The sequence below is a fragment of the Lissotriton vulgaris genome, unplaced genomic scaffold (genome assembly GCF_964263255.1).
Source record: "Lissotriton vulgaris unplaced genomic scaffold, aLisVul1.2 SCAFFOLD_6217, whole genome shotgun sequence".
Lineage (NCBI taxonomy): Eukaryota > Metazoa > Chordata > Amphibia > Caudata > Salamandridae > Lissotriton > Lissotriton vulgaris.
This window is the reverse complement of record NW_028244469.1, coordinates 35,816-55,236: the sequence shown is the minus strand read 5'-3', so window position 1 is coordinate 55,236 and position 19,421 is coordinate 35,816. Positions and strand designations below refer to the sequence as shown.

Sequence of the window (19,421 nt, the reverse complement as noted above, 5' to 3'; positions counted from 1 at the left end):
GGGGATGAAGTTGTACCTTCTACCCAGAGTTATGGAGCTCCGCACCGGGTAAGATTCCAGATTTTACCCTTAGCTGCCCGTTTGAAAAGAAAGCACTTTACATACTCAGCAAAGTGTATTTAACTCCTTTAGAGTAACAGGAAAAGGCCTGCAAGGCATTGGGCCTACTTCCAGCATCCAGGCACCAGTTTTGATGAATCTTGTGACATTTGGAGGTGTTAAGCTTCAAGGGGATGAAGTTGTCCCTTCTACCCAGGGTTATGGAGCTCCGCGCAGGGTAAGATTTCAGATGTCACCCCTAGCTGGATGTGTGAATAACCAACACATTACTGACACCACAAAGTGTATTTAACCCCTTTACAGTTACAAGGAAAGGTCTGCAAGGCCTTGGGCCTACCGCTAGCCTCCAGGCAGCAGTTTTAATGAATCTTGTGACATTTGGAGGTGTTATGCTTCAAGGGGATGAAGTTGTACCTTCTACCCAGGGTTATGGAGCTCCGCGCAGGGTAAGATTCCAGATTTCACCCATAGCTGGATGTTTGAAAACAAAGCACTTCACATACTCAGCAAAGTGTATTTAACTACATTGCAGTTACAGGAAAAGGCCTGCAAGGCCTTGGGCCTACTTCCAGCATCCAGGCACCGGTTTTACTGATACTTGTAACATTTGGAGGTGTTAAGCTTCAAGGGGATAAAGTTGTCACTTCTACCCAGGGTTATGGAGCTCCGCGCAGGGTAAGATTTCAGATGTCACCCCTAGCTGGATGTGTGAATAACCAACACATTACAGACACCACAAAGTGTATTTATCTCATTTGCAGTTCCAGGAAAAGGCCTGCAATGCCTTGGGCCTACTTCCAGCATCCAGGCACCAGTTTTGATGAATCTTGTGACATTTGGACGTGTTAAGCTTCAAGTGGATGAAGTTGTACCTTCTACCCAGGGTTATGGAGCTCCGCGCAGGGTCAGATTTCAGGTATCACCCCTTCCTGGATGTGTGAATAACCATTACATCTCAGACACTACAAAGTGTATTTAACCCCTTTACAGTTAGTGAAAGGTCTGAAGGCCTTGGGCCTACCTCCAGCCTCCAGGCAGCAGTTTTAATGAATCTTGTGACATTTGGAGGTGTTAAGCTTCAATGGGATGAAGTTGTACCTTCTACCCAGGGTTATGGAGCTCCGCGCAGGGTAAGATTCGAGATTAAACCCCTAGCTGGAGGTTTGAAAACAAAGCACTTCATATACTCAGCAAAGTGTATTTACCTCCTCTGCAGTTCCAGGAAAAGGCCTGCAAGGCCTTGGGCCTACTTACAGCATCCAGGCACCAGTTTTACTGATACTTGTGACATTTGGAGGTGTTAACTTTCAAAGGGTATGAAGTTGTACCTTCTACCCAGGGTTATGGAGCTCCGCGCAGGGTAAGATTTCAGCTATCACCCCTGCCTGGATGTGTGAATAACCAACACATCTCAGACACCACAGAGTGTATATAACCCCTTTACAGTTACAGGGAAAGGTCTGCATGGCCTTGGGCCTACCTCCAGCCGCCAGGCAGCAGTTTTAGTGAATCTTGTGACATTTGGAGGTGTTAAGCTTCAAGGGGATGCAGTTGTACCTTCTACCCAGGGTTATGGAGCTCCGCGCAGGGTAAGATTCGAGATTAAACCCCTAGCTGGAGGTTTGAAAACAAAGCACTTCATATACTCAGCAAAGTGTATTTAACTCCTCTGCAGTTCCAGGAAAAGGCCTGCAAGGCTTTGGGCCTACTTACAGCATCCAGGCACCAGTTTTACTGATACTTGTGACATTTTGAGGTGTTAACCTTCAAAGGGTATGAAGTTGTACCTTCTACCCAGGGTTATGGAGCTCCGCGCAGGGTAAGATTCCAGATTTCACCCATAGCTGGATGTTTGAAAACAAAGCACTTCATATACTCAGCAAAGTGTATTTAACTACTTTGCAGTTACAGGAAAAGTCCTGCAAGGCATTGGGACTACTTCCAGCATCCAGGCACCAGTTTTGATGAATCTTGTGACATTTGGAGGTGTTAAGCTTCAAGGGGATGAAGTTGTACCTTCTACCCAGGGTTATGGAGCTCCGCGCAGGGTAAGATTTCAGATGTCACCCCTAGCTGGATGTGTGAATAACCAACACATTACTGACACCACAAAGTGTATTTATCCCCTTTACAGTTACAGGGAAAGGTCTGCAAGGCCTTGGGCCTACCTCTAGTCTCCAGGCAGCAGTTTTAGTGAATCTTGCGACATTTGGAGGTGTTAAGCTTCAAGGGTATGAAGTTGTACCTTCTACCCAGGGTTGTGGAGCTCCGCGCAGGGTAAGATTCCAGATTACACCCCTAGCTGGAGGTTCGAAAACAAAGCACTTCATATACTCAACAAAGTGTATTTAACTCCTCTGCAGTTCCAGGAAAAGGCCTGCAAGGCCTTGGGCCTACTTACAGCATCCAGGCACCAGTTTTACTGAAACTTGGGACATTTGGAGGTGTTAAGCTTCAAGGGATGAAGTTGTCCCTTCTACCCAGGGTTATGGAGCTCCGCGCAGGGTAAGATTTCAGATGTCACCCCTAGCTGGATGTGTGAATAACCAACACATTACAGACACCACAAAGTGTATTTAACCCCTTTACAGTTACAGGGAAAGGTCTGCAAGGCCTTGGGCCTACCTCCAGCCTCCAGGCAGCAGTTTTAATGAATCTTGTGACATTTGGAGGTGTTAAGCTTCAAGGGGATGAGGTTGTACCTTCTACCCAGGGTTATGGAGCTCCGCGCAGGGTAAGATTCCAGATTTGACCCCTAGCTGGATGTTTGAAAACAAAGCACTTCACATACTCAGCAAAGTGTATTTAACTACTTTGCAGTTACAGGAAAAGTCCTGCAAGGCCTTGGGCCTACTTCCAGCAACCAGGCACCAGTTTTGATGAATCTTGTGACATTTGGAGGTGTTAAGCTTCAAGGGGATGAAGTTGTACCTTCTACCCAGGGTTATGGAGCTCCGCGCAGGGTAAGATTTCAGATGTCACCCCTAGCTGGATGTGTGAATAACCAACACATTACAGACACCACAAAGTGTATTTAACCCCTTTACAGTTACAGGGAAAGGTCTGCAAGGCCTTGGGCCTACCTCCAGCCTCCAGGCAGCAGTTTTAATGAATCTTGTGACATTTGGAGGTGTTAAGCTTCAAGGGGATGAGGTTGTACCTTCTACCCAGGGTTATGGAGCTCCGCGCAGGGTAAGATTCCAGATTTGACCCCTAGCTGGATGTTTGAAAACAAAGCACTTCACATACTCAGCAAAGTGTATTTAACTACTTTGCAGTTACAGGAAAAGTCCTGCAAGGCCTTGGGCCTACTTCCAGCAACCAGGCACCAGTTTTGATGAATCTTGTGACATTTGGAGGTGTTAAGCTTCAAGGGGATGAAGTTGTACCTTCTACCCAGGGTTATGGAGCTCCGCGCAGGGTAAGATTTCAGATGTCACCCCTAGCTGGATGTGTGAATAACCAACACATTACAGACACCACAAAGTGTATTTAAGCCCTTTACAGTTACAGGGAAAGGTCTGCAAGGCCTTGGGCCTACCTCCAGCCTCCAGGCAGCAGTTTTAATGAATCTTGTGACATTTGGAGGTGTTAAGCTTCGAGGGGATGAAGTTGTACCTTCTACCCAGGGTTATGGAGCTCCGCGCAGGGTAAGATTCGAGATTACACCCCTAGATGGAGGTTTGAAAACAAAGCACTTCATATACTCAGCAAAGTGTATTTAACTACTTTGCAGTTACAGGAAAAGTCCTGCAAGGCATTGGGACTACTTCCAGCATCCAGGCACAAGTTTTGATGAATCCTGAGACATTTGGAGGTGTTAAGCTTCATGGTGATGAAGTTGTACATTCTACCCAGGGTTGTGGAGCTCCGCGCAGGGTAAGATTCCAGATTACACCCCTAGCCGTAGGTTTGAAAACAAAGCACTTCATATACTCAGCAAAGTGTATTTAACGCATCTGCAGTTCCAGGAAAAGGCCTGCAAGGCCTTGGGCCTACTTACAGCATCCAGGCACCAGTTTTACTGATACTTGTGAAATTTGGAGGTGTTAACTTTCAAAGGGTATGAAGTTGTACCTTCTACCCAGGGTTATGGAGCTCCGCGCAGGGTAAGATTTCAGCTATCACCCCTGCCTGGATGTGTGAATAACCAACACATCTCAGACACCACAGAGTGTATTTAACCCCTTTACAGTTACAGGGAAAGGTCTGCATGGCCTTGGGCCTACCTCCAGCCTCCAGGCAGCAGTTTTAGTGAATCTTGTGACATTTGGAGGTGTTAAGCTTCAAGGGGATGCAGTTGTACCTTCTACCCAGGGTTATGGAGCTCCGCGCAGGGTAAGATTCGAGATTAAACCCCTAGCTGGAGGTTTGAAAACAAAGCACTTCATATACTCAGCAAAGTGAATTTAACTCCTCTGCAGTTCCAGGAAAAGGCCTGCAAGGCCTTGGGCCTACTTACAGCATCCAGGCACCAGTTTTACTGATACTTGTGACATTTTGAGGTGTTAACCTTCAAAGGGTATGAAGTTGTACCTTCTACCCAGGGTTATGGAGCTCTGCACAGGGTAAGATTCCAGATTTCACCCATAGCTGGATGTTTGAAAACAAAGCACTTCAAATACTCAGCAAAGTGTATTTAACTACTTTGCAGTTACAGGAAAAGTCCTGCAAGGCATTGGGACTACTTACAGCATCCAGGCACCAGTTTTACTGATTCTTGTGACATTTGTAGGTGTTAACTTTCAAAGGGTATGAAGTTGTTTCTTCAACCCAGGGTTATGGAGCTCCGCGCAGGGTAAGATTTCAGGTATCACCCCTGCCTGCATGTGTGAATAACCAACACATCTCAGACACCACAGAGTGTATTTTACCCCTTTACAGTTACAGGGAAAGGTCTGCAAGGCCTTGGGCCTACCTCTAGTCTCCAGGCAGCAGTTTTAGTGAATCTTGCGACATTTGGAGGTGTTAAGCTTCAAGGGGAAGAAGTTGTACCTTCTACCCAGGGTTGTGGAGCTCCGCGCAGGGTAAGATTCCTGATTACACCCCTAGCTGGAGGTTTGAAAACAAAGCACTTCATATACTCAACAAAGTGTATTTAACTCCTCTGCAGTTCCAGGAAAAGGCCTGCAAGGCATTGGGACTACTTCCAGCATCCAGGCACCAGTTTTGATGAATCTTGAGACATTTGGAGGTGTTAAGCTTCAAGGGGATGAAGTTGTACATTCAACCCAGGGTTGTGGAGCTCCGCGCAGGGTAGGATTCCTGATTACACCCCTAGCTGGAGGTTTGAAAACAAAGCACTTCATATACTCAACAAAGTGTATTTAACTCCTCTGCAGTTCCAGGAAAAGGCCTGCAAGGCCTTGGGCCTACTTCCAGCATCCAGGCACCAGTTTTACTGATACTTGTGTCATTTGGAGGTGTTAAGCTTCGAGGGGATGAAGTTGTACCTTCTACCCAGGGTTATGGAGCTCCGCGCAGGGTAAGATTTCAGATGTCACCCCTAGCTGGATGTGTGAATAACCAACACATTACAGACACCACAAAGTGTATTTAACCCCTTTACAGTTACAGGGAAAGGTCTGCAAGGCCTTGGGACTACCTCCAGCCTCCAGGCAGCAGTTTTAATGAATCTTGTGACATTTGGAGGTGTTAAGCTTCAAGGGGATGAGGTTGTACCTTCTACCCAGGGATATGTAGCTCCGCGCAGGGTAAGATTCCAGATTTCACCCCTAGCTGGATGTTTGAAAACAAAGCACTTCGCATACTCAGCAAATTGAATTTAACTACTTTGCAGTTACAGGAAAAGTCCTGCAAGGAATTGGGACTACTTCCAGCATCCAGGCACCAGTTCTGATGAATCCTGTGACATTTGGAGGTGTTTAGCTTCAAGGGGATGAAGTTGTCCCTTCTACCCAGGGTTATGGAGCTCCACGCAGGGTAAGATTTCAGATGTCACCCCTAGCTGGATGTGTGAATAACCATTACATCTCAGACACTACAAAGTGTATTTAACCCCTTTACAGTTACAGTGAAAGGTCTGCAAGGCCTTGGGCCTACCTCCAGCCTCCAGGAAAGCAGTTTTAATGAATCTTGTGACATTTGGAGGTGTTAAGCTTCAATGGGATGAAGTTGTACCTTCTGCCCAGGGTTATGGAGCTCCGCGCAGGGTAAGATTCCAGATTACACCCCTAGCTGGAGGTTTGAAAACAAAGCACTTCACATTCTCAGCAAAGTGTATTTAACTCCTTTGTAGTTACAGGAAAAGGCCTGCAATGCCTTGGGCCAACTTCCAGCCTGCAAGCACCAGTTTTACTGATACTTGTGACATTGGGAGGTGTTAAGCTTCAAGGGGATGAAGTTGTTCCTTCTACCCAGGGTTATGGAGCTCCGCGCAGGGTCAGATTTCAGGTATCACCCCCGCCTGGATTTGTGAATACCCATCACATCTCAGACACCTCAAAGTGTATTTAACCCCTTTACAGTTGCAGGGAAAGGTCTGCAAGGCCATGGTCCTACCTCCAGCCCCCAAGCAGCAGTTTTAATGAATCTTGTGACATTTGGAGGTGTTAAGCTTCAAAGGGATGAAGTTGCACCTTCTACCTAGGGTTATGGATCTCAGCGCAGAGTAAGATTTGAGCTTTCATCCCAGGCTGGAGGTGTGAAAGTAGGACACTTAACACACACGACAACGTGTATTTAACTCCTTTACAGTGTCAGAGCAAGGCCTGCAAGGCCCTGGGTGTGTTTCCAGCCTCCTGGCACCAGTTTTACCGAAACCAGTGACATTTGGTGGTGTTAAGCTACAAGGGATGAAGTCACACTGTCGACCCAGGGTCATGGAGCTCAGCGCAGGGTAAGATTTAAGGTTTCACCCCTGGCTGGAGGTGTTAAAGCAAAACACTTCACATGCCCAATAAAGTGCATTTCACCCCTTCACAGTATCAGGAAAGGCCTGCAAGGTCTTGGGCCTACTTCCAGCCTCCAAACACCAGTTTTACTGATACCTGTGACATTTTGGTGGTTTTCAACTTCAAGGGGATGAAGTCGCACCTTCTACCCAGGGTTATGGAGCTCAGGGCAGGGTAAGATTTAAAGTTTCACCCCTAGCTGGATGTTTTAAAGCAAAACACTTCACAAGCCCAATATAGTGTATTTCACCCCATCACAGTATCAGGAAAGGCCTGCAAGGCCTTGTGCCTGTTTCCAGCCTCCAGGCACCTGTTTTTGTGATACTTGAGACATTTGGAGTGTGTTCAGCTTCAAGGGGATGAAGTCGCACCTTCTACCCAGGGTTATGGAGCTCCGCGCAGGGTAAGATTTCAGGTTTAACCCCAAGCTGGAGGTGTGAAAATAGAACACTAGCCATACACGACAAAGTCTATTTCACTCCTTTACAGTATCAGGACAAGGCCTGCATGGCCTTGTGCCTGTTTCCATCCTCCAGGCACCTGTTTTTGTGATACTTGAGACATTTGGAGGTGTTCAGCTTCAAGGGGATGAAGTCGCACCTTCTACCCAGGGTTACGGAGCTCCGCGCAGGGTAAGATTTCAGGTTGCACCCCAGGATGGAGATGTGAAAATAAAACACGTACCATACCCAACAAAGTGTATTTCACTCCTTTACAGTATCAGGACAAGCCCTGCATGACCTTGTGCCTGTTTCCCGCCTCCAGGCACCTGTTTTTGTGATAATTGTGACATTTGGAGGTGTTCAGCTTCAAGGGGTTGAAGTTGTACCTCCTACCCAGTGTTATGGAGCTCCGCGCAGGGTAAGATTTCAGGTATCACCCCTGCCTGGATGTGTGAAAACCCAACACATCACATACACAACAAAGTGTATTTAACCCCTTTACAGTATCAGGAAAGGTCTGCAAGGCCTTGGGCCTACTTCCAGGCTGCAGGCACCAATTGTACTGATACCTGTGACATTTAGTGGTGTTAAGCTTCAAGGGGAAGAAGTCACACCTTCTACCCAGGGTTAAGGAGCTCAGCGCAGGGTAAGATTTCAGGTTATTCCCCTGGCTGGAGCTGATAAAGCACAACACTTCACATGCTCAATAAAGTGTACTTCACTCCTTTACACTATCAAAACATGGCCTTTTGCCTGTTTCCAGCCTCCAGGCACCTGTTTTTTTAAAACTTGTGACATTTGGAGGTGTTCAGCTTCAAGGGGATGTAGTCGCACCTTCTACCCAGTGTTATGGAGCTCCGCGCAGGGTAAGATTTCAGGTTTCACCCCAGGCTGGAGGTGTGAAAATAGAACACTTACCATACACACCAAAGTGCATTTAACTCCATTACAGTGCCGGAGCAAGGCCTGCAAGGCCCTGGGTGTGTTTCCAGCCTTCTGGCACCAGTTTTACCGATACCTAAGTCATTTGGGGTTGTTAGGCTACAAGGGTATGAAGTCACACTGTCTACCCAGGGTCATGGAGCTCAGCGCAGGGTAAGATTTCAGGTTTCACCCCTGCTGGAGGTGTTAAAGCAAAACACTGCACATGCCCAATACAGTGTATTTCACTCCTTCACAGTATCGGGAAAGGCCTGCAAGGCCTTGGGCCTACTTCCAGCCTCCAGGCATCAGTTGTACTGATAGTTGTGACATTTGTAGGTGTTCAACTTCAAGGGGATGAAGACGCACCTTCTACCCAGGGTTATGGAGCTCAGCGCAGGGTAAGATTACAGATTTCACCCCTAGCTGCACGTTTGAAAAGAAAGCACTTTACATACTCAGCAAAGTGTATTTAACTCCTTTGCAGTAACAGGAAAAGGCCTGCAAGGCCTTGGGCCTACTCCCAGCCTTCAGGCACCAATTTTACTGATATCTGTGACATTTGGTGGTGTTAAGCTTCAAGGGGAGTAAGTCACACCTTCTACCCAGGGTTAAGGAGCTCCGCGCAGGGTAAGATTTCTGGTTATTCCCCTGGCTAGAGGTGTGAAAAGAAAACCCTTCACTTGGTCAATAAAGTGAAGTGCACCCCTTTACAGTATCAGGACAAGGCCTGCAAGGCCTTGTGCTTGTTTCCTGGCTCCGGGCACCAGTTTTACTGATGCTTGTGACATATGCAGGTTTTAAACTTCAAGGGGATGAACTGGCACCTACTACCCAGGGATATGGAGCTCAGCGCAGGGTAAGATTTCAGGTTTCACCCCTGGCTGGAGGTGTGAAAACAAAACACTTCACATGCCCAATGAAGTGTATTTCACCCCTTTGCATTATCAGGAAAGGCATGCAATGCCTTTGGCCTATTTCTAACCTCCAGGCACCATTTTTTGTGACACATGTAACATTTGGAGATGTTAATCTTCAAAGGGATACAGTTGCTCCTTCTACCCAGGGCTATGGAACTACGCAGAGGGGGAGATTGCAGGTTTTCCCCTTGGATGCAGGCGGAGAAGTAAAATGCTTCCCTCAAATCCAAGGGGAAAGGCTGCAATCTTACCCTATGCCGAGCTCCGTAGTTCTGGGTAGAAGGAGTGCCATTGTCCCCTTGCAGCTGAGCACATCATAATTTCACAATTATCACTAAAACGTGTGTTTGGTGAATAGAAATGTGCCCATGTCTCTACAGGCCAAGGCATGATATTTCAAATGGGTGCATGTACCTTTTAGGCTAGGTGAAGTGTTTTCATTTCTTCACCTCCACCCGTGAGGGAAATGTTGAATCTTGCCCTGCGTGGAGCTCCAAATCCCTGGGTAGAAAGAGTGACTTAGTGCCCTTGAATCGGAAAACCCCATAATGTCACAAATATCACTAAAGCAGGTCCCTGGAGGGTAGAAATGCCCCAGTGCCCTGAAGGCTCTATTCTGATATGGTGACTGGTTTTTTTGTGCAGTTTTGGTCCATGTGAAGTATTTTATTCTTACACCTCCATCCCAGGGAAAGGCGTGAAATCTTTCCCTGTGCGGAGCTCCATATCTCGGGGTAGAAGGACTGACTTTGTCCCCTTGATCCTGGAAACCTCATTGTGTCAGATATATTACAAAAAACAGGTTCCTGGAAGCTAGGAATGGGCCTGGGTACCTGAAGGGTAAGATCTGAAACTGTGAATGGTGTTCATGTACGTTTTGGACTATGTGAAGTGTTTTCTTTGTGTTTCCTTCTACCGACATATAAGGCGAAACCCTGTAATTGGACCTCAATCAGGCTGCCATGCGCAGAACCTGATTTGTGGGCACAGGTCGCACTCTTGACATCCCATTTGATTCAGGAGTGGTCCCCACCCCAGCCATCGAGCTCAATACAACAGTGATAGTCAAAGGCCTCACTCTGTAGTGTGGGATGTATGTTGTAACAATTAGATTGCGGTACATTACATTGCTGTTTTAGGGGATTTCCACGACTTGCGCGGGAGGGCGCTCTACACTTAGGAATAGTATGATTTACTATTCCAACTCCAGCCTAAGTAAGGTAGGGAAGGTGTTGGAATTGTAAATCGCACTATTCCTTAGTCTAGTGCGCCCTCCCGTGCAAGTCGTGGAGAAGACTTGCGTTGTAAATGCAGCGATCGAAATGTACAGCGGTGTTTTGACCGCGTTGTTATGGTCGGGTCCCGTCCAAAGATGTCACCTGAGATGTAAACCTAACTCCAGCTGTGAAAATCAGCTCAGCAGAGGGCCTCCGTGCAGGTACTGGGGTCACCGTTTCAGGTGCATTCACACCCTCTGCTCTCACTCTGGGTGCCATTAAACATGTAGGTCTAACTCGGCCGCCTGCCTTTATTGTGTCACTGTGTGTTTATTATGTTTACTGTGCCCCCGTCTCGTCCAGCTCGGTGCTTGGCAGTGAATGCCCTCTGCCTGCATGCAGACATGCCAACCCTCCCGATTCAGGCGTGAGACTACCGATTTCAAGGCTAGTCTCCCGCCTCCCGATTCCTGCAAGAAACAACCCGATTCCTCGGGTTTCAGGTTGGTATTGTGTAAAGTGCCAATTCTTCCAGCAATAGTCAGAGTGGCGCCGCAGGGGTTCTAGAAGGGGTGAAAAACAACAAAGCGTCATTAACGAGGGAATGGTCTTTTAAAGACCTGTGAAGAATTGGGGGGAGGGGGGGGGGGGGGTGGAGGGCAGTGTGTGCAAGGGAAGCTGTTTTAGCCACGGGAGTGGGGGGGGGGGGTGGGGTGGGGTGGGGGGGGGGGGGGGGGGTAACATGCACTGCCAGCAACCTGCCCGGCCAGTGCACAACTCTTGCATCACACTCTCTCTGCCTGCCATTGCGCTCCTTGGTTCTGAAAGGTATGAGAAAACGTGTATTTGTGTTTCAAATGTCAAATCCTGAAGCAGCACACTTCAAAAGTCCATAGCCATACATGCCAGTAACCCGATTCAAGGCCCCAATCTCCCGATTTTTTTTTTAATCTCCCTCTTTGCTCTTCTGAAATGTTGGCATGTATGTGCATGTGAAGCTACCAGCGCGCAGCCGCCTTGTGATGCCCGTGAGTCTTGATGCCGGACCGTGCCCCGCTGCTTGTGAAAGTCCCCCCGGCTGCCCCCGAGCCTTGGGTGCCACAGCCGAGGGTGCAGGCGCGCGGCGAGGGCCCCCCCTGACCCCCGGGCCGGGTCTCCCTGGCGTTGTCTCCGCTCCCCGCGCTCGGCCGGCGGAGCCCTGTGTTACTTCGGCCCGGTGCAGGAGGCGCTCCCCGCGGCCCCCGGAGCCCCATGGTGACGCCACTTGGCCCGCTCCCTGCAGGAGGCCCCTCCCGCCCGCGGGCCGCCGCTCCCGGCCTCAGAGCGCGAGGGTGGACCGGGGAAAAGGGTCCCGGAGCCCGGGATTCCGGTCACGGAGGCGTCAGCCACCGGGGGAGGGCAGAGATTCACGGCGGATTGCAAGCCTCTGAGGACGGGGTCGGCTGAAACGGGGGCGGGCACGGGAAGGGGCTGAAGCTGGGCTTCCTTTCATGTGTGCATGGGAGCGTGTGTTTAACGGATTGTGTTTTAAAACTTTGAAACTCCGATGGTAGGAAACACAAAAGTCAGCTCGGAGCAGAGAGCCGAGCGCGCCTCGCACAGCCCTCTCTCCTCGGGACCAATCAGGGGCTGGCTCCTCCCTATATATGCACGGGGCTCGGGCCGGGGAGGTACATTTCTGTTCTGTGACAGCGTCAGCGTCGAGACTTGCATAGCAATGGCAGAAACCGCTCCAGCCGCCGCGGCTCCTCCCGCTGAGGTCGCCCCCAAGAAGAAGCAGAAGAAAGCAGCGGGGGCCTCCAAGGCCAAGAAGCCTTCCGGTCCCAGCGTGTCCGATCTGATCCTGAAGTGCGTGACCGCCTCGGCCGAGAGGAAGGGAGTCTCCCTGGTGGCCTTGAAGAAGGCGCTGACCGCCGCCGGCTACGATGCGGACAAGAACAAGAGCCGCGTCAAGGTCTCCCTCAAGAGCCTGGTCAGCAAAGGGGCCCTAGCCCAGCTGAAGGGCACCGGGGCCTCCGGATCCTTCAAGGTGAATAAGAAGCAGCTGGAAGGTAAGAAGGCGGCCAAGAAGTCAGCCTCCAAGACCAAGAAGCCAGCGGCCAAGAAAGCAGCCCCTGCAGCCAAGAAGCCCAAAAAGGCTCCCGCGGGGGTCAAGAAGAGCCCGAAGAAGGTCAAGAAGCCAGCGGCAGCCAAGAGCCCCAAGAAGCCCAAGGCTGCCCCCGCCAAGAAGGCTGCCAAGAGCCCAGCGAAAGCCAAGGCGGCGAAGCCCAAAGTAGCCAAGAAAAGCCCTGCCAAGGTAGTCAAACCCAAGGCAGCCAAGCCCAAAGCAGCGAAGCCCAAAAAGGCAGCGCCCAAGAAGAAGTAAGGGCTTGCACCGAGACACTGCAAACACAACGGCTCTTTTAAGGGCCACCACCCTGTCTAGCAGAGAGCGTGTTCATCCCCACCTTTGCACCCACCCAATGCCCCACTTCTCAAAAATAAACCGCACAATGCATCCATAGCGCACCTTTCCACGCGCGAGTGCCGCGTGTGATCTTGGCCATATAAACGGGTCTTTCGGTGCTGCGTGGATTGAAATCGGTATAACATAGACAATAAGGGGGTCTGGGAGTTATAAGACCTCCGTTTATAATACATGTGCAATAACGTGTGTGTCTCGGTGCTTTCACTGTACCCGGGCAGACTCGAAATAGTGTCTGCATAAAGCAGACGATTGTGCCCTTTCAATCGAGCAGTAGGTAACGGGGGAGTGTTCCAGGGTGAGCAGGGGCGGGTAAGAAGGGGGTCTGGGAGTCATAAGACCGGGGTTTATTATAAACGTGTGTGTGTGTGTTGGTGCTTTCACTGTCCCCGGGCAGACTCGAGCGCAGGTAACGGGGGGAGTGTTCCAGGGTGATAAGGGCAGTGTGCTTATGACATCTCGGGCTCCTCTCCCGGGGGACCGGGGTCGAGTCGTCGGCGTGACTACAGGTGGATGGACGGACACGGAGACAAAGGCTGGCCGAGGCGCGGGCTCCGGCTCCAACTCACGTCATCCAACCGGAGGCTTCTCTTTTATCCACAGCTCATTGGACAGCTAGGCTGCAGCCTCCCGTTCAGTAACCAATCGTTGCACTCCGCGGGCTATTTTCGAACGTGGGGCGGTCTCTTCAGCCAACCAGAGCAGCCCTCCGTCTGTGAGGGCATAAATAGAGCTCTTTCCCCAGTAGACGCCATTCTTCCTCGCTCGTCGCTGAGAGAGACCGCTCCCGCCATGGCCCGCACCAAGCAGACAGCCCGCAAGTCCACCGGCGGCAAAGCGCCCCGCAAGCAGCTGGCCACCAAGGCAGCCCGCAAGAGCGCGCCTGCCACCGGGGGAGTCAAGAAGCCTCACCGCTACCGGCCCGGCACCGTGGCTCTCCGCGAGATCCGCCGCTACCAGAAGTCCACCGAGCTCCTCATCCGCAAGCTGCCCTTCCAGCGCTTGGTGAGGGAGATCGCCCAGGACTTCAAGACCGACCTGCGCTTCCAGAGCTCCGCCGTCATGGCCCTGCAGGAGGCCAGCGAGGCCTACCTGGTCGGGCTCTTCGAGGACACCAACCTGTGCGCCATCCACGCCAAGAGGGTGACCATCATGCCCAAGGACATCCAGCTGGCCCGCCGCATCCGAGGCGAGAGGGCCTAAGGGGACAGACCGACCCGAACAACCACCACAACGGCTCTTTTAAGGGCCACCACCCTGTCACCTTTGAGCTTCTCTTATCTGCCATGGTCTACAGGTTAGGGAGGAGGGGCTGTCAATACCACGAGCACCGGGCAACTTATACCGCTTCTGGGGAAACCAGAGCACTCTGTGTCCACAGTGCACAAACACCTCTTCCACGTGCCCTTCATTTGAAGCGTTGTTTGGGTAGAGGGTTGTGGTAGGGATCCGCGGGTCACAAGCCACCGCTTTTGGGCATCTGTGCTCCCGGTACATCGGGTTCTGAGAGTACCACGAGTACTGGGCAACTTATACAGGCTCTGGGGGTGACCAGTGCCTTCCGTCTTCACAGTGCACAAAACACCTCGTCAATGTGCCCGTCATTTAATGGAGGCAGGGATCCGCTGGTCACCAGCCAGCGCTATGAGGCATCTGTGCTCCCGGTACATGGGGTTCATGTGTAGCCGTTCCCCTGGGTCTGGAAATTCAAACACAACGTTAATTAAACAAGCACACATTAAAGCTGCTCGCCCATAACATGGAAAGCAAATTGCCCGGGAGTAGCTGTGTGAATTGCCAGCAGGTTTATTTAACATCGTTACATTACAGTGCATGGGTGGCACTTGGTCCCAAAGAGGGCTCATTCATATAGACATGTTTATTGAAAGGGGCAAAACGGGCTGCCTGCTCCAGCGTCCCTCGGTGTGCAGCAAACCCCGGGAGAGCGGCGCTTTCTGCGCTCAACATTACCCCTATTAAAAACACATATTCTTCTGTCATACCAGAGTTACATTAGCTCTTAGGGGAGGAAGTGGTTGGCCCTTAAAAGAGCCGTTGTGTTCGTTGAGGTGCGCCTGGAAGCCTTACTTGGCGCTGGTGTACTTGGTGACGGCCTTGGTGCCCTCCGACACGGCGTGCTTGGCCAGCTCTCCGGGCAGCAGAAGGCGGACTGCGGTCTGGATCTCCCGTGAGGTGATGGTGCGCCGCGAGTTGTAGAGGGCCAGTTTGGAAGACTCTGAAGCGATGCGCTCAAAGATGTCGTTCACGAAGGAGTTCATGATGCCCATGGCCTTGGAGGAGATGCCGGTGTCCGGGTGCACCTGCTTCATCACTTTGTAAATGTAGATGGCATAGCTTTCCTTCCTGCTCCTCTTGCGCTTCTTCCCGTCCTTCTTAGGCGGCTTGGAGAGCGCTTTCTTGGAGCCCTTCTTGGGAGCCGGCGCGGACTTGGCTGGTTCAGGCATGGTCGAGTATCTTTCACCGCGTGCTGTGGAGCCGAGAGAAATAAAGTCTAAGCGCCCGGCACTTGTATTTATAGCCTGGGCGTGCAAAGCAGCCTCTCATTGGCAGGCTCTCCCTTCTCATTGGCAGGCGTAGGCCGGGCCCCCACTTCCTAGTGTGATGCGGTTCTGGGACTCTGATTGGCTAAACAGAAGCTCGCCTCCCTCCAATGAGAAGTACTATCAGCGACTAGCTGTCAACCAATCAGACGCTCCCGAAGTCTTTATATCACCGGAGTCCAGCAGGAAGAGCAGTATCATTCTCGCTGTTGTGTGACTGAGCCCCTAGATCGATCGCCATGTCTGGACGCGGAAAGCAAGGAGGAAAGGCCCGCGCCAAGGCCAAGACACGCTCTTCCAGGGCCGGGCTCCAGTTCCCCGTGGGCCGTGTGCACAGGCTGCTCCGGAAGGGAAGCTACGCCGAGAGGGTGGGCGCTGGTGCCCCCGTCTACCTGGCTGCAGTGCTGGAGTACCTGACCGCCGAGATCCTGGAGCTGGCTGGCAACGCCGCCCGGGACAACAAGAAGACCCGCATCATCCCCAGACACCTCCAGCTGGCCATCCGCAACGACGAGGAGCTGAACAAGCTGCTGGGCCGAGTCACCATCGCCCAGGGAGGAGTCCTGCCCAACATCCAGGCCGTGCTGCTGCCCAAGAAAACCGAGAGCCACAAGGCACAGGGCAAAGCAAGCAAGTAAAGGCCCGCAGACCCCCGTGGAAACACACCCTAAACACAAAGGCTCTTTTCAGGGCCATCCACAGACTCCATCAAAGAGCGTATCCGTGCCGAGGTGTTACTCTGGCGGCTTCATAGATGCGGCAGCGCCCGCGCCGTCGCTTCATAGGTGGGACACAGTCCAAGCCCTCGGCCCTGCATATAAATGTTGCCCCCGTCCCCAAAGCCCAGCTTCGAGTCCGATATCCATAATGTTTTTCTAATAAAAATCCTATATTTATTTGGCATCTTTTTGGGGCAGACGCCACAACCGGGCGCGAGATGGGGACCGTTACGGGATTGCAGGCGGCCAAACACAGCGGGGTGGTGCCGGTGAGGCCTTTAACGTGTGTTGGGCTCCATTAAACATGTCCGAGGCTTCTGTTCATATTGGGAGGGGGCGCCGAAAGAGAGGGTTAGGCGGGCCGCGGTCACAAGTAGGGGCCGGGAAGAGAGGTGCCTTGGGCGCGAGACGTGGACAGTGTTACGGGGTTGCAGGCAGTCACACACAGCGGGGAGGAGCCGGTGTGGGCTCCATTGAAACATGTCCTAAGCATCTGTTCATATTGGGAGGGGCACGGAACGAGAGGGTTAGGCGGGCCGCGGTCACAAGTGGGGGCCGGGAAAAGAGGTGCCTTGGGCGCGAGACTTGGACAGTGTTACGGGATTGCAGGCGGTGTCACACAGCGGGGTGGTGCCGGTGTGGGCTCCATTGAAACAAGTCCGAGGCTTCGGTTCATATTGGGAGGGGGCACCGAACGAGAGGGTTAGGCGGGCTGCGGTCACAAGTGGGGGTCGGGAAGGGAGGTGCCTTGGGCGCGAGACGTGGACGGTTTTACGGGGTTGCAGGCGGTGTCACACAGCGGGGTGGAGCCGGTGTGGACTCCATTGGAACATGTCCGAGGCTTCTGTTCATATTGGGAGGGGGGCACGGAACGAGAGGGTTAGGCGGGCTGCGGTCACAAGTGGGGGCCGGGAAGGGAGGCGTGTGCGTGTGTTTCACTGTGATCTGTGCACTGGCGGCAGCTGCTGAGCCAGCCCGCCATAACAAAGGCGGGCTGGGAGCCCGCTCTTTTTCAAACGGCAACGGCCTCTCCAGCCCCCGCTCCCTGCAGAGGGCGGGCCGCGGCCGGGCTCGGGCTCTCCCGCCTCACAGGGGCGGGCGCTTGGAGCTCCCGCGCAGGTCCGCTCTCCTCCATATAACGAGCCGGTGCGGGGCTGGAGCTATCACTTCTGCTCACAGCACCGAGAGGAGAACATGTCTGGACGCGGCAAAGGAGGGAAGGGGCTCGGCAAAGGCGGCGCCAAGAGGCACCGCAAGGTGCTCCGGGACAACATCCAGGGCATCACCAAGCCGGCCATTCGCCGCCTGGCGCGCCGTGGCGGAGTCAAGCGCATCTCCGGCCTCATCTACGAGGAGACCCGCGGAGTGCTGAAGGTTTTCTTGGAGAACGTGATTCGGGACGCCGTCACCTACACCGAGCACGCCAAGAGGAAGACCGTCACCGCCATGGATGTGGTTTATGCCCTGAAGCGCCAGGGCCGCACCCTCTACGGATTCGGCGGTTAAACACTCGACTTGCCCACGGAATAAAAAAAAGAAAAAACAACCCAAAGGCTCTTTTAAGGGCCGACCACCATGTCTTGTGAGAGCTGGGTCTATGAACTATTATTCCCGCAGCGCAGGGCTGCTAGCTAGGCCCACACTCGGCCGGGAGGGGAGGAGGGAGGAACCCGGGGATTCGCTCCGCAGCCACTCTGCTATGGAAGGCGGGTTCAGCCCCCGCCACCATGGAGCACTGGACTGGGTACCCAAGGCGTGTTTAGCCCGCCCCAGGGGCCCGTTATCCTGGGGAGATAAGGCAGGGTTAGCCCGGCCCAGGGGCTCGCCATCATGGAGCCCTTGCCCGCGGACCTACGGTGGGTTTAGCCCGGCCCTGGGCCCTATGGGCCTGCCGTTTCCCGACTATTAAGCCCCCTTGGGGCTTACAGCTTAACATGGAAGAGGAACAAAGTTGGAGGTAGCGCGGCCGTTCCGCCGCCCGGCCATCTGGTCGCCAAGCTCAGTGGGCCATCTGGTCGCACAGCTCAGTGGGCCATCTGGTCGCACCATCGTGCGGTGACCAGATGGCCCAGTGTGCCGAGCGACCAGATGGCCGGGCGGCGGAACGGCCGCGCTTACTCCAACTTTGTCTCCCGTCCGGGCGCTGTAAGCCCCCACTCCGTGGGGGCTTAATACTCCATAAAGTAGTGTTCCCATGCCGGCCCATAGGAAGTGGGTGTGGGATCCTAATTTTTTTGGCGAACCATCATGACCGTTTACGGGCCCCTGTGGGTCTTTAAGCACCCGTTTCCGTTTTTTTCCCCCTCCTTTGTGGGCAGTTTGGTTCAAGGGGACCATGGCACTACTTGTACCCAGGGCTGGGGAGCTCCGATTCGGGTAAAATTTCCTGCTTTCCCTCTTAGCTGGAGGTCGGCCCAAAAAAAAAAAAAACTATATATACACATTTTTATTGTATTGCTTTTTTTTAAACTATATATAATAAACATATATTTTTTTTTTTTACTAACTCTCTAGGTTCAAGGGGACAAAGTCACTGTTTCTACCCGAGGCTATGGAGCTCCGATCCGGGTAACATTTCCGGTTTTCCCCCTTAGCTGGAGGTCGGCCCCCCCCCCAAAAAAAACTATATATGCACATTTTTATTGTATTGCTTTTTTATAACTATATATAATAAACATTTTTTTTTACCAACTCTCTAGGTTCAAGGGGACAAAGTCACTGTTTCTACCCGAGGCTATGGAGCTCCGATCCGGGTAAAATTTCCGGTTTTCCCCCTTAGCTGGAGGTAAGCAGAAAAAAACATTTTTTTTTTTTTAAATTAATTTTATACTAACTCTTTAGGTTCAAGGGGACAAAGTCACTTTTCCTACCCAGGGCTGGTGAGCTCTGATTCGGACTCCCACATGCCCAATGAAGTGTATTTCACCCCTTTGCATTATCAGGAAAGGCCTGCAAAGCCTTTGGCCTATTTCTAACCTCCAGGCACCATTTTATTTCTGATACATGTAACATTTGGAGGTGGTAATCTTCAAAGGGATACAGTTGCTCCTTCTACCCAGGGCTATGGAACTACGCACAGGGGGAGATCGCAGGTTTTCCCCTTGGGAGGAGGCGGAGAAGTAAAACACTTCCCTCAAATCCTTCAAGGCATTGGGACTACTTCCAGCCTCCAGGCACCAGTTTTGATGAATCTTGTGACATT

The 19,421-nt window shown here is 52.0% G+C and overlaps 5 protein-coding genes across 5 annotated transcripts; 4 read left to right on the top strand and 1 right to left on the bottom strand.

The window, feature by feature from the left end:
• Positions 1-12,167: 12,167 nt before the first annotated feature.
• Positions 12,168-12,890, top strand: LOC147667230 (histone H1.01-like). Its single transcript, XM_086948837.1, has one exon. The coding sequence runs from the start codon at positions 12,193-12,195 to the stop codon at positions 12,838-12,840; it is 648 nt and encodes a 215-aa protein (XP_086804963.1). The 5' UTR covers positions 12,168-12,192; the 3' UTR covers positions 12,841-12,890.
• Positions 12,891-13,690: 800 nt separating this feature from the next.
• LOC147667229 (histone H3) lies at positions 13,691-14,193 on the top strand. The gene has a single exon (XM_086948836.1). It carries the CDS (start codon positions 13,732-13,734, stop codon positions 14,140-14,142), a length of 411 nt encoding a protein of 136 aa, XP_086804962.1. The 5' UTR covers positions 13,691-13,731; the 3' UTR covers positions 14,143-14,193.
• Positions 14,194-14,974: 781 nt separating this feature from the next.
• On the bottom strand, positions 14,975-15,492 carry LOC147667228 (histone H2B 1.2-like). The gene has a single exon (XM_086948835.1). It carries the CDS (start codon positions 15,402-15,404, stop codon positions 15,024-15,026), a length of 381 nt encoding a protein of 126 aa, XP_086804961.1. The 5' UTR covers positions 15,405-15,492; the 3' UTR covers positions 14,975-15,023.
• A 199-nt stretch (positions 15,493-15,691) lies between these two features.
• Positions 15,692-16,196, top strand: LOC147667227 (histone H2A type 2-C-like). The gene has a single exon (XM_086948834.1). It carries the CDS (start codon positions 15,740-15,742, stop codon positions 16,136-16,138), a length of 399 nt encoding a protein of 132 aa, XP_086804960.1. The 5' UTR covers positions 15,692-15,739; the 3' UTR covers positions 16,139-16,196.
• Positions 16,197-17,396: 1,200 nt separating this feature from the next.
• On the top strand, positions 17,397-17,790 carry LOC147667226 (histone H4). Its single transcript, XM_086948833.1, has one exon. The coding sequence runs from the start codon at positions 17,414-17,416 to the stop codon at positions 17,723-17,725; it is 312 nt and encodes a 103-aa protein (XP_086804959.1). The 5' UTR covers positions 17,397-17,413; the 3' UTR covers positions 17,726-17,790.
• Positions 17,791-19,421: the final 1,631 nt, after the last annotated feature.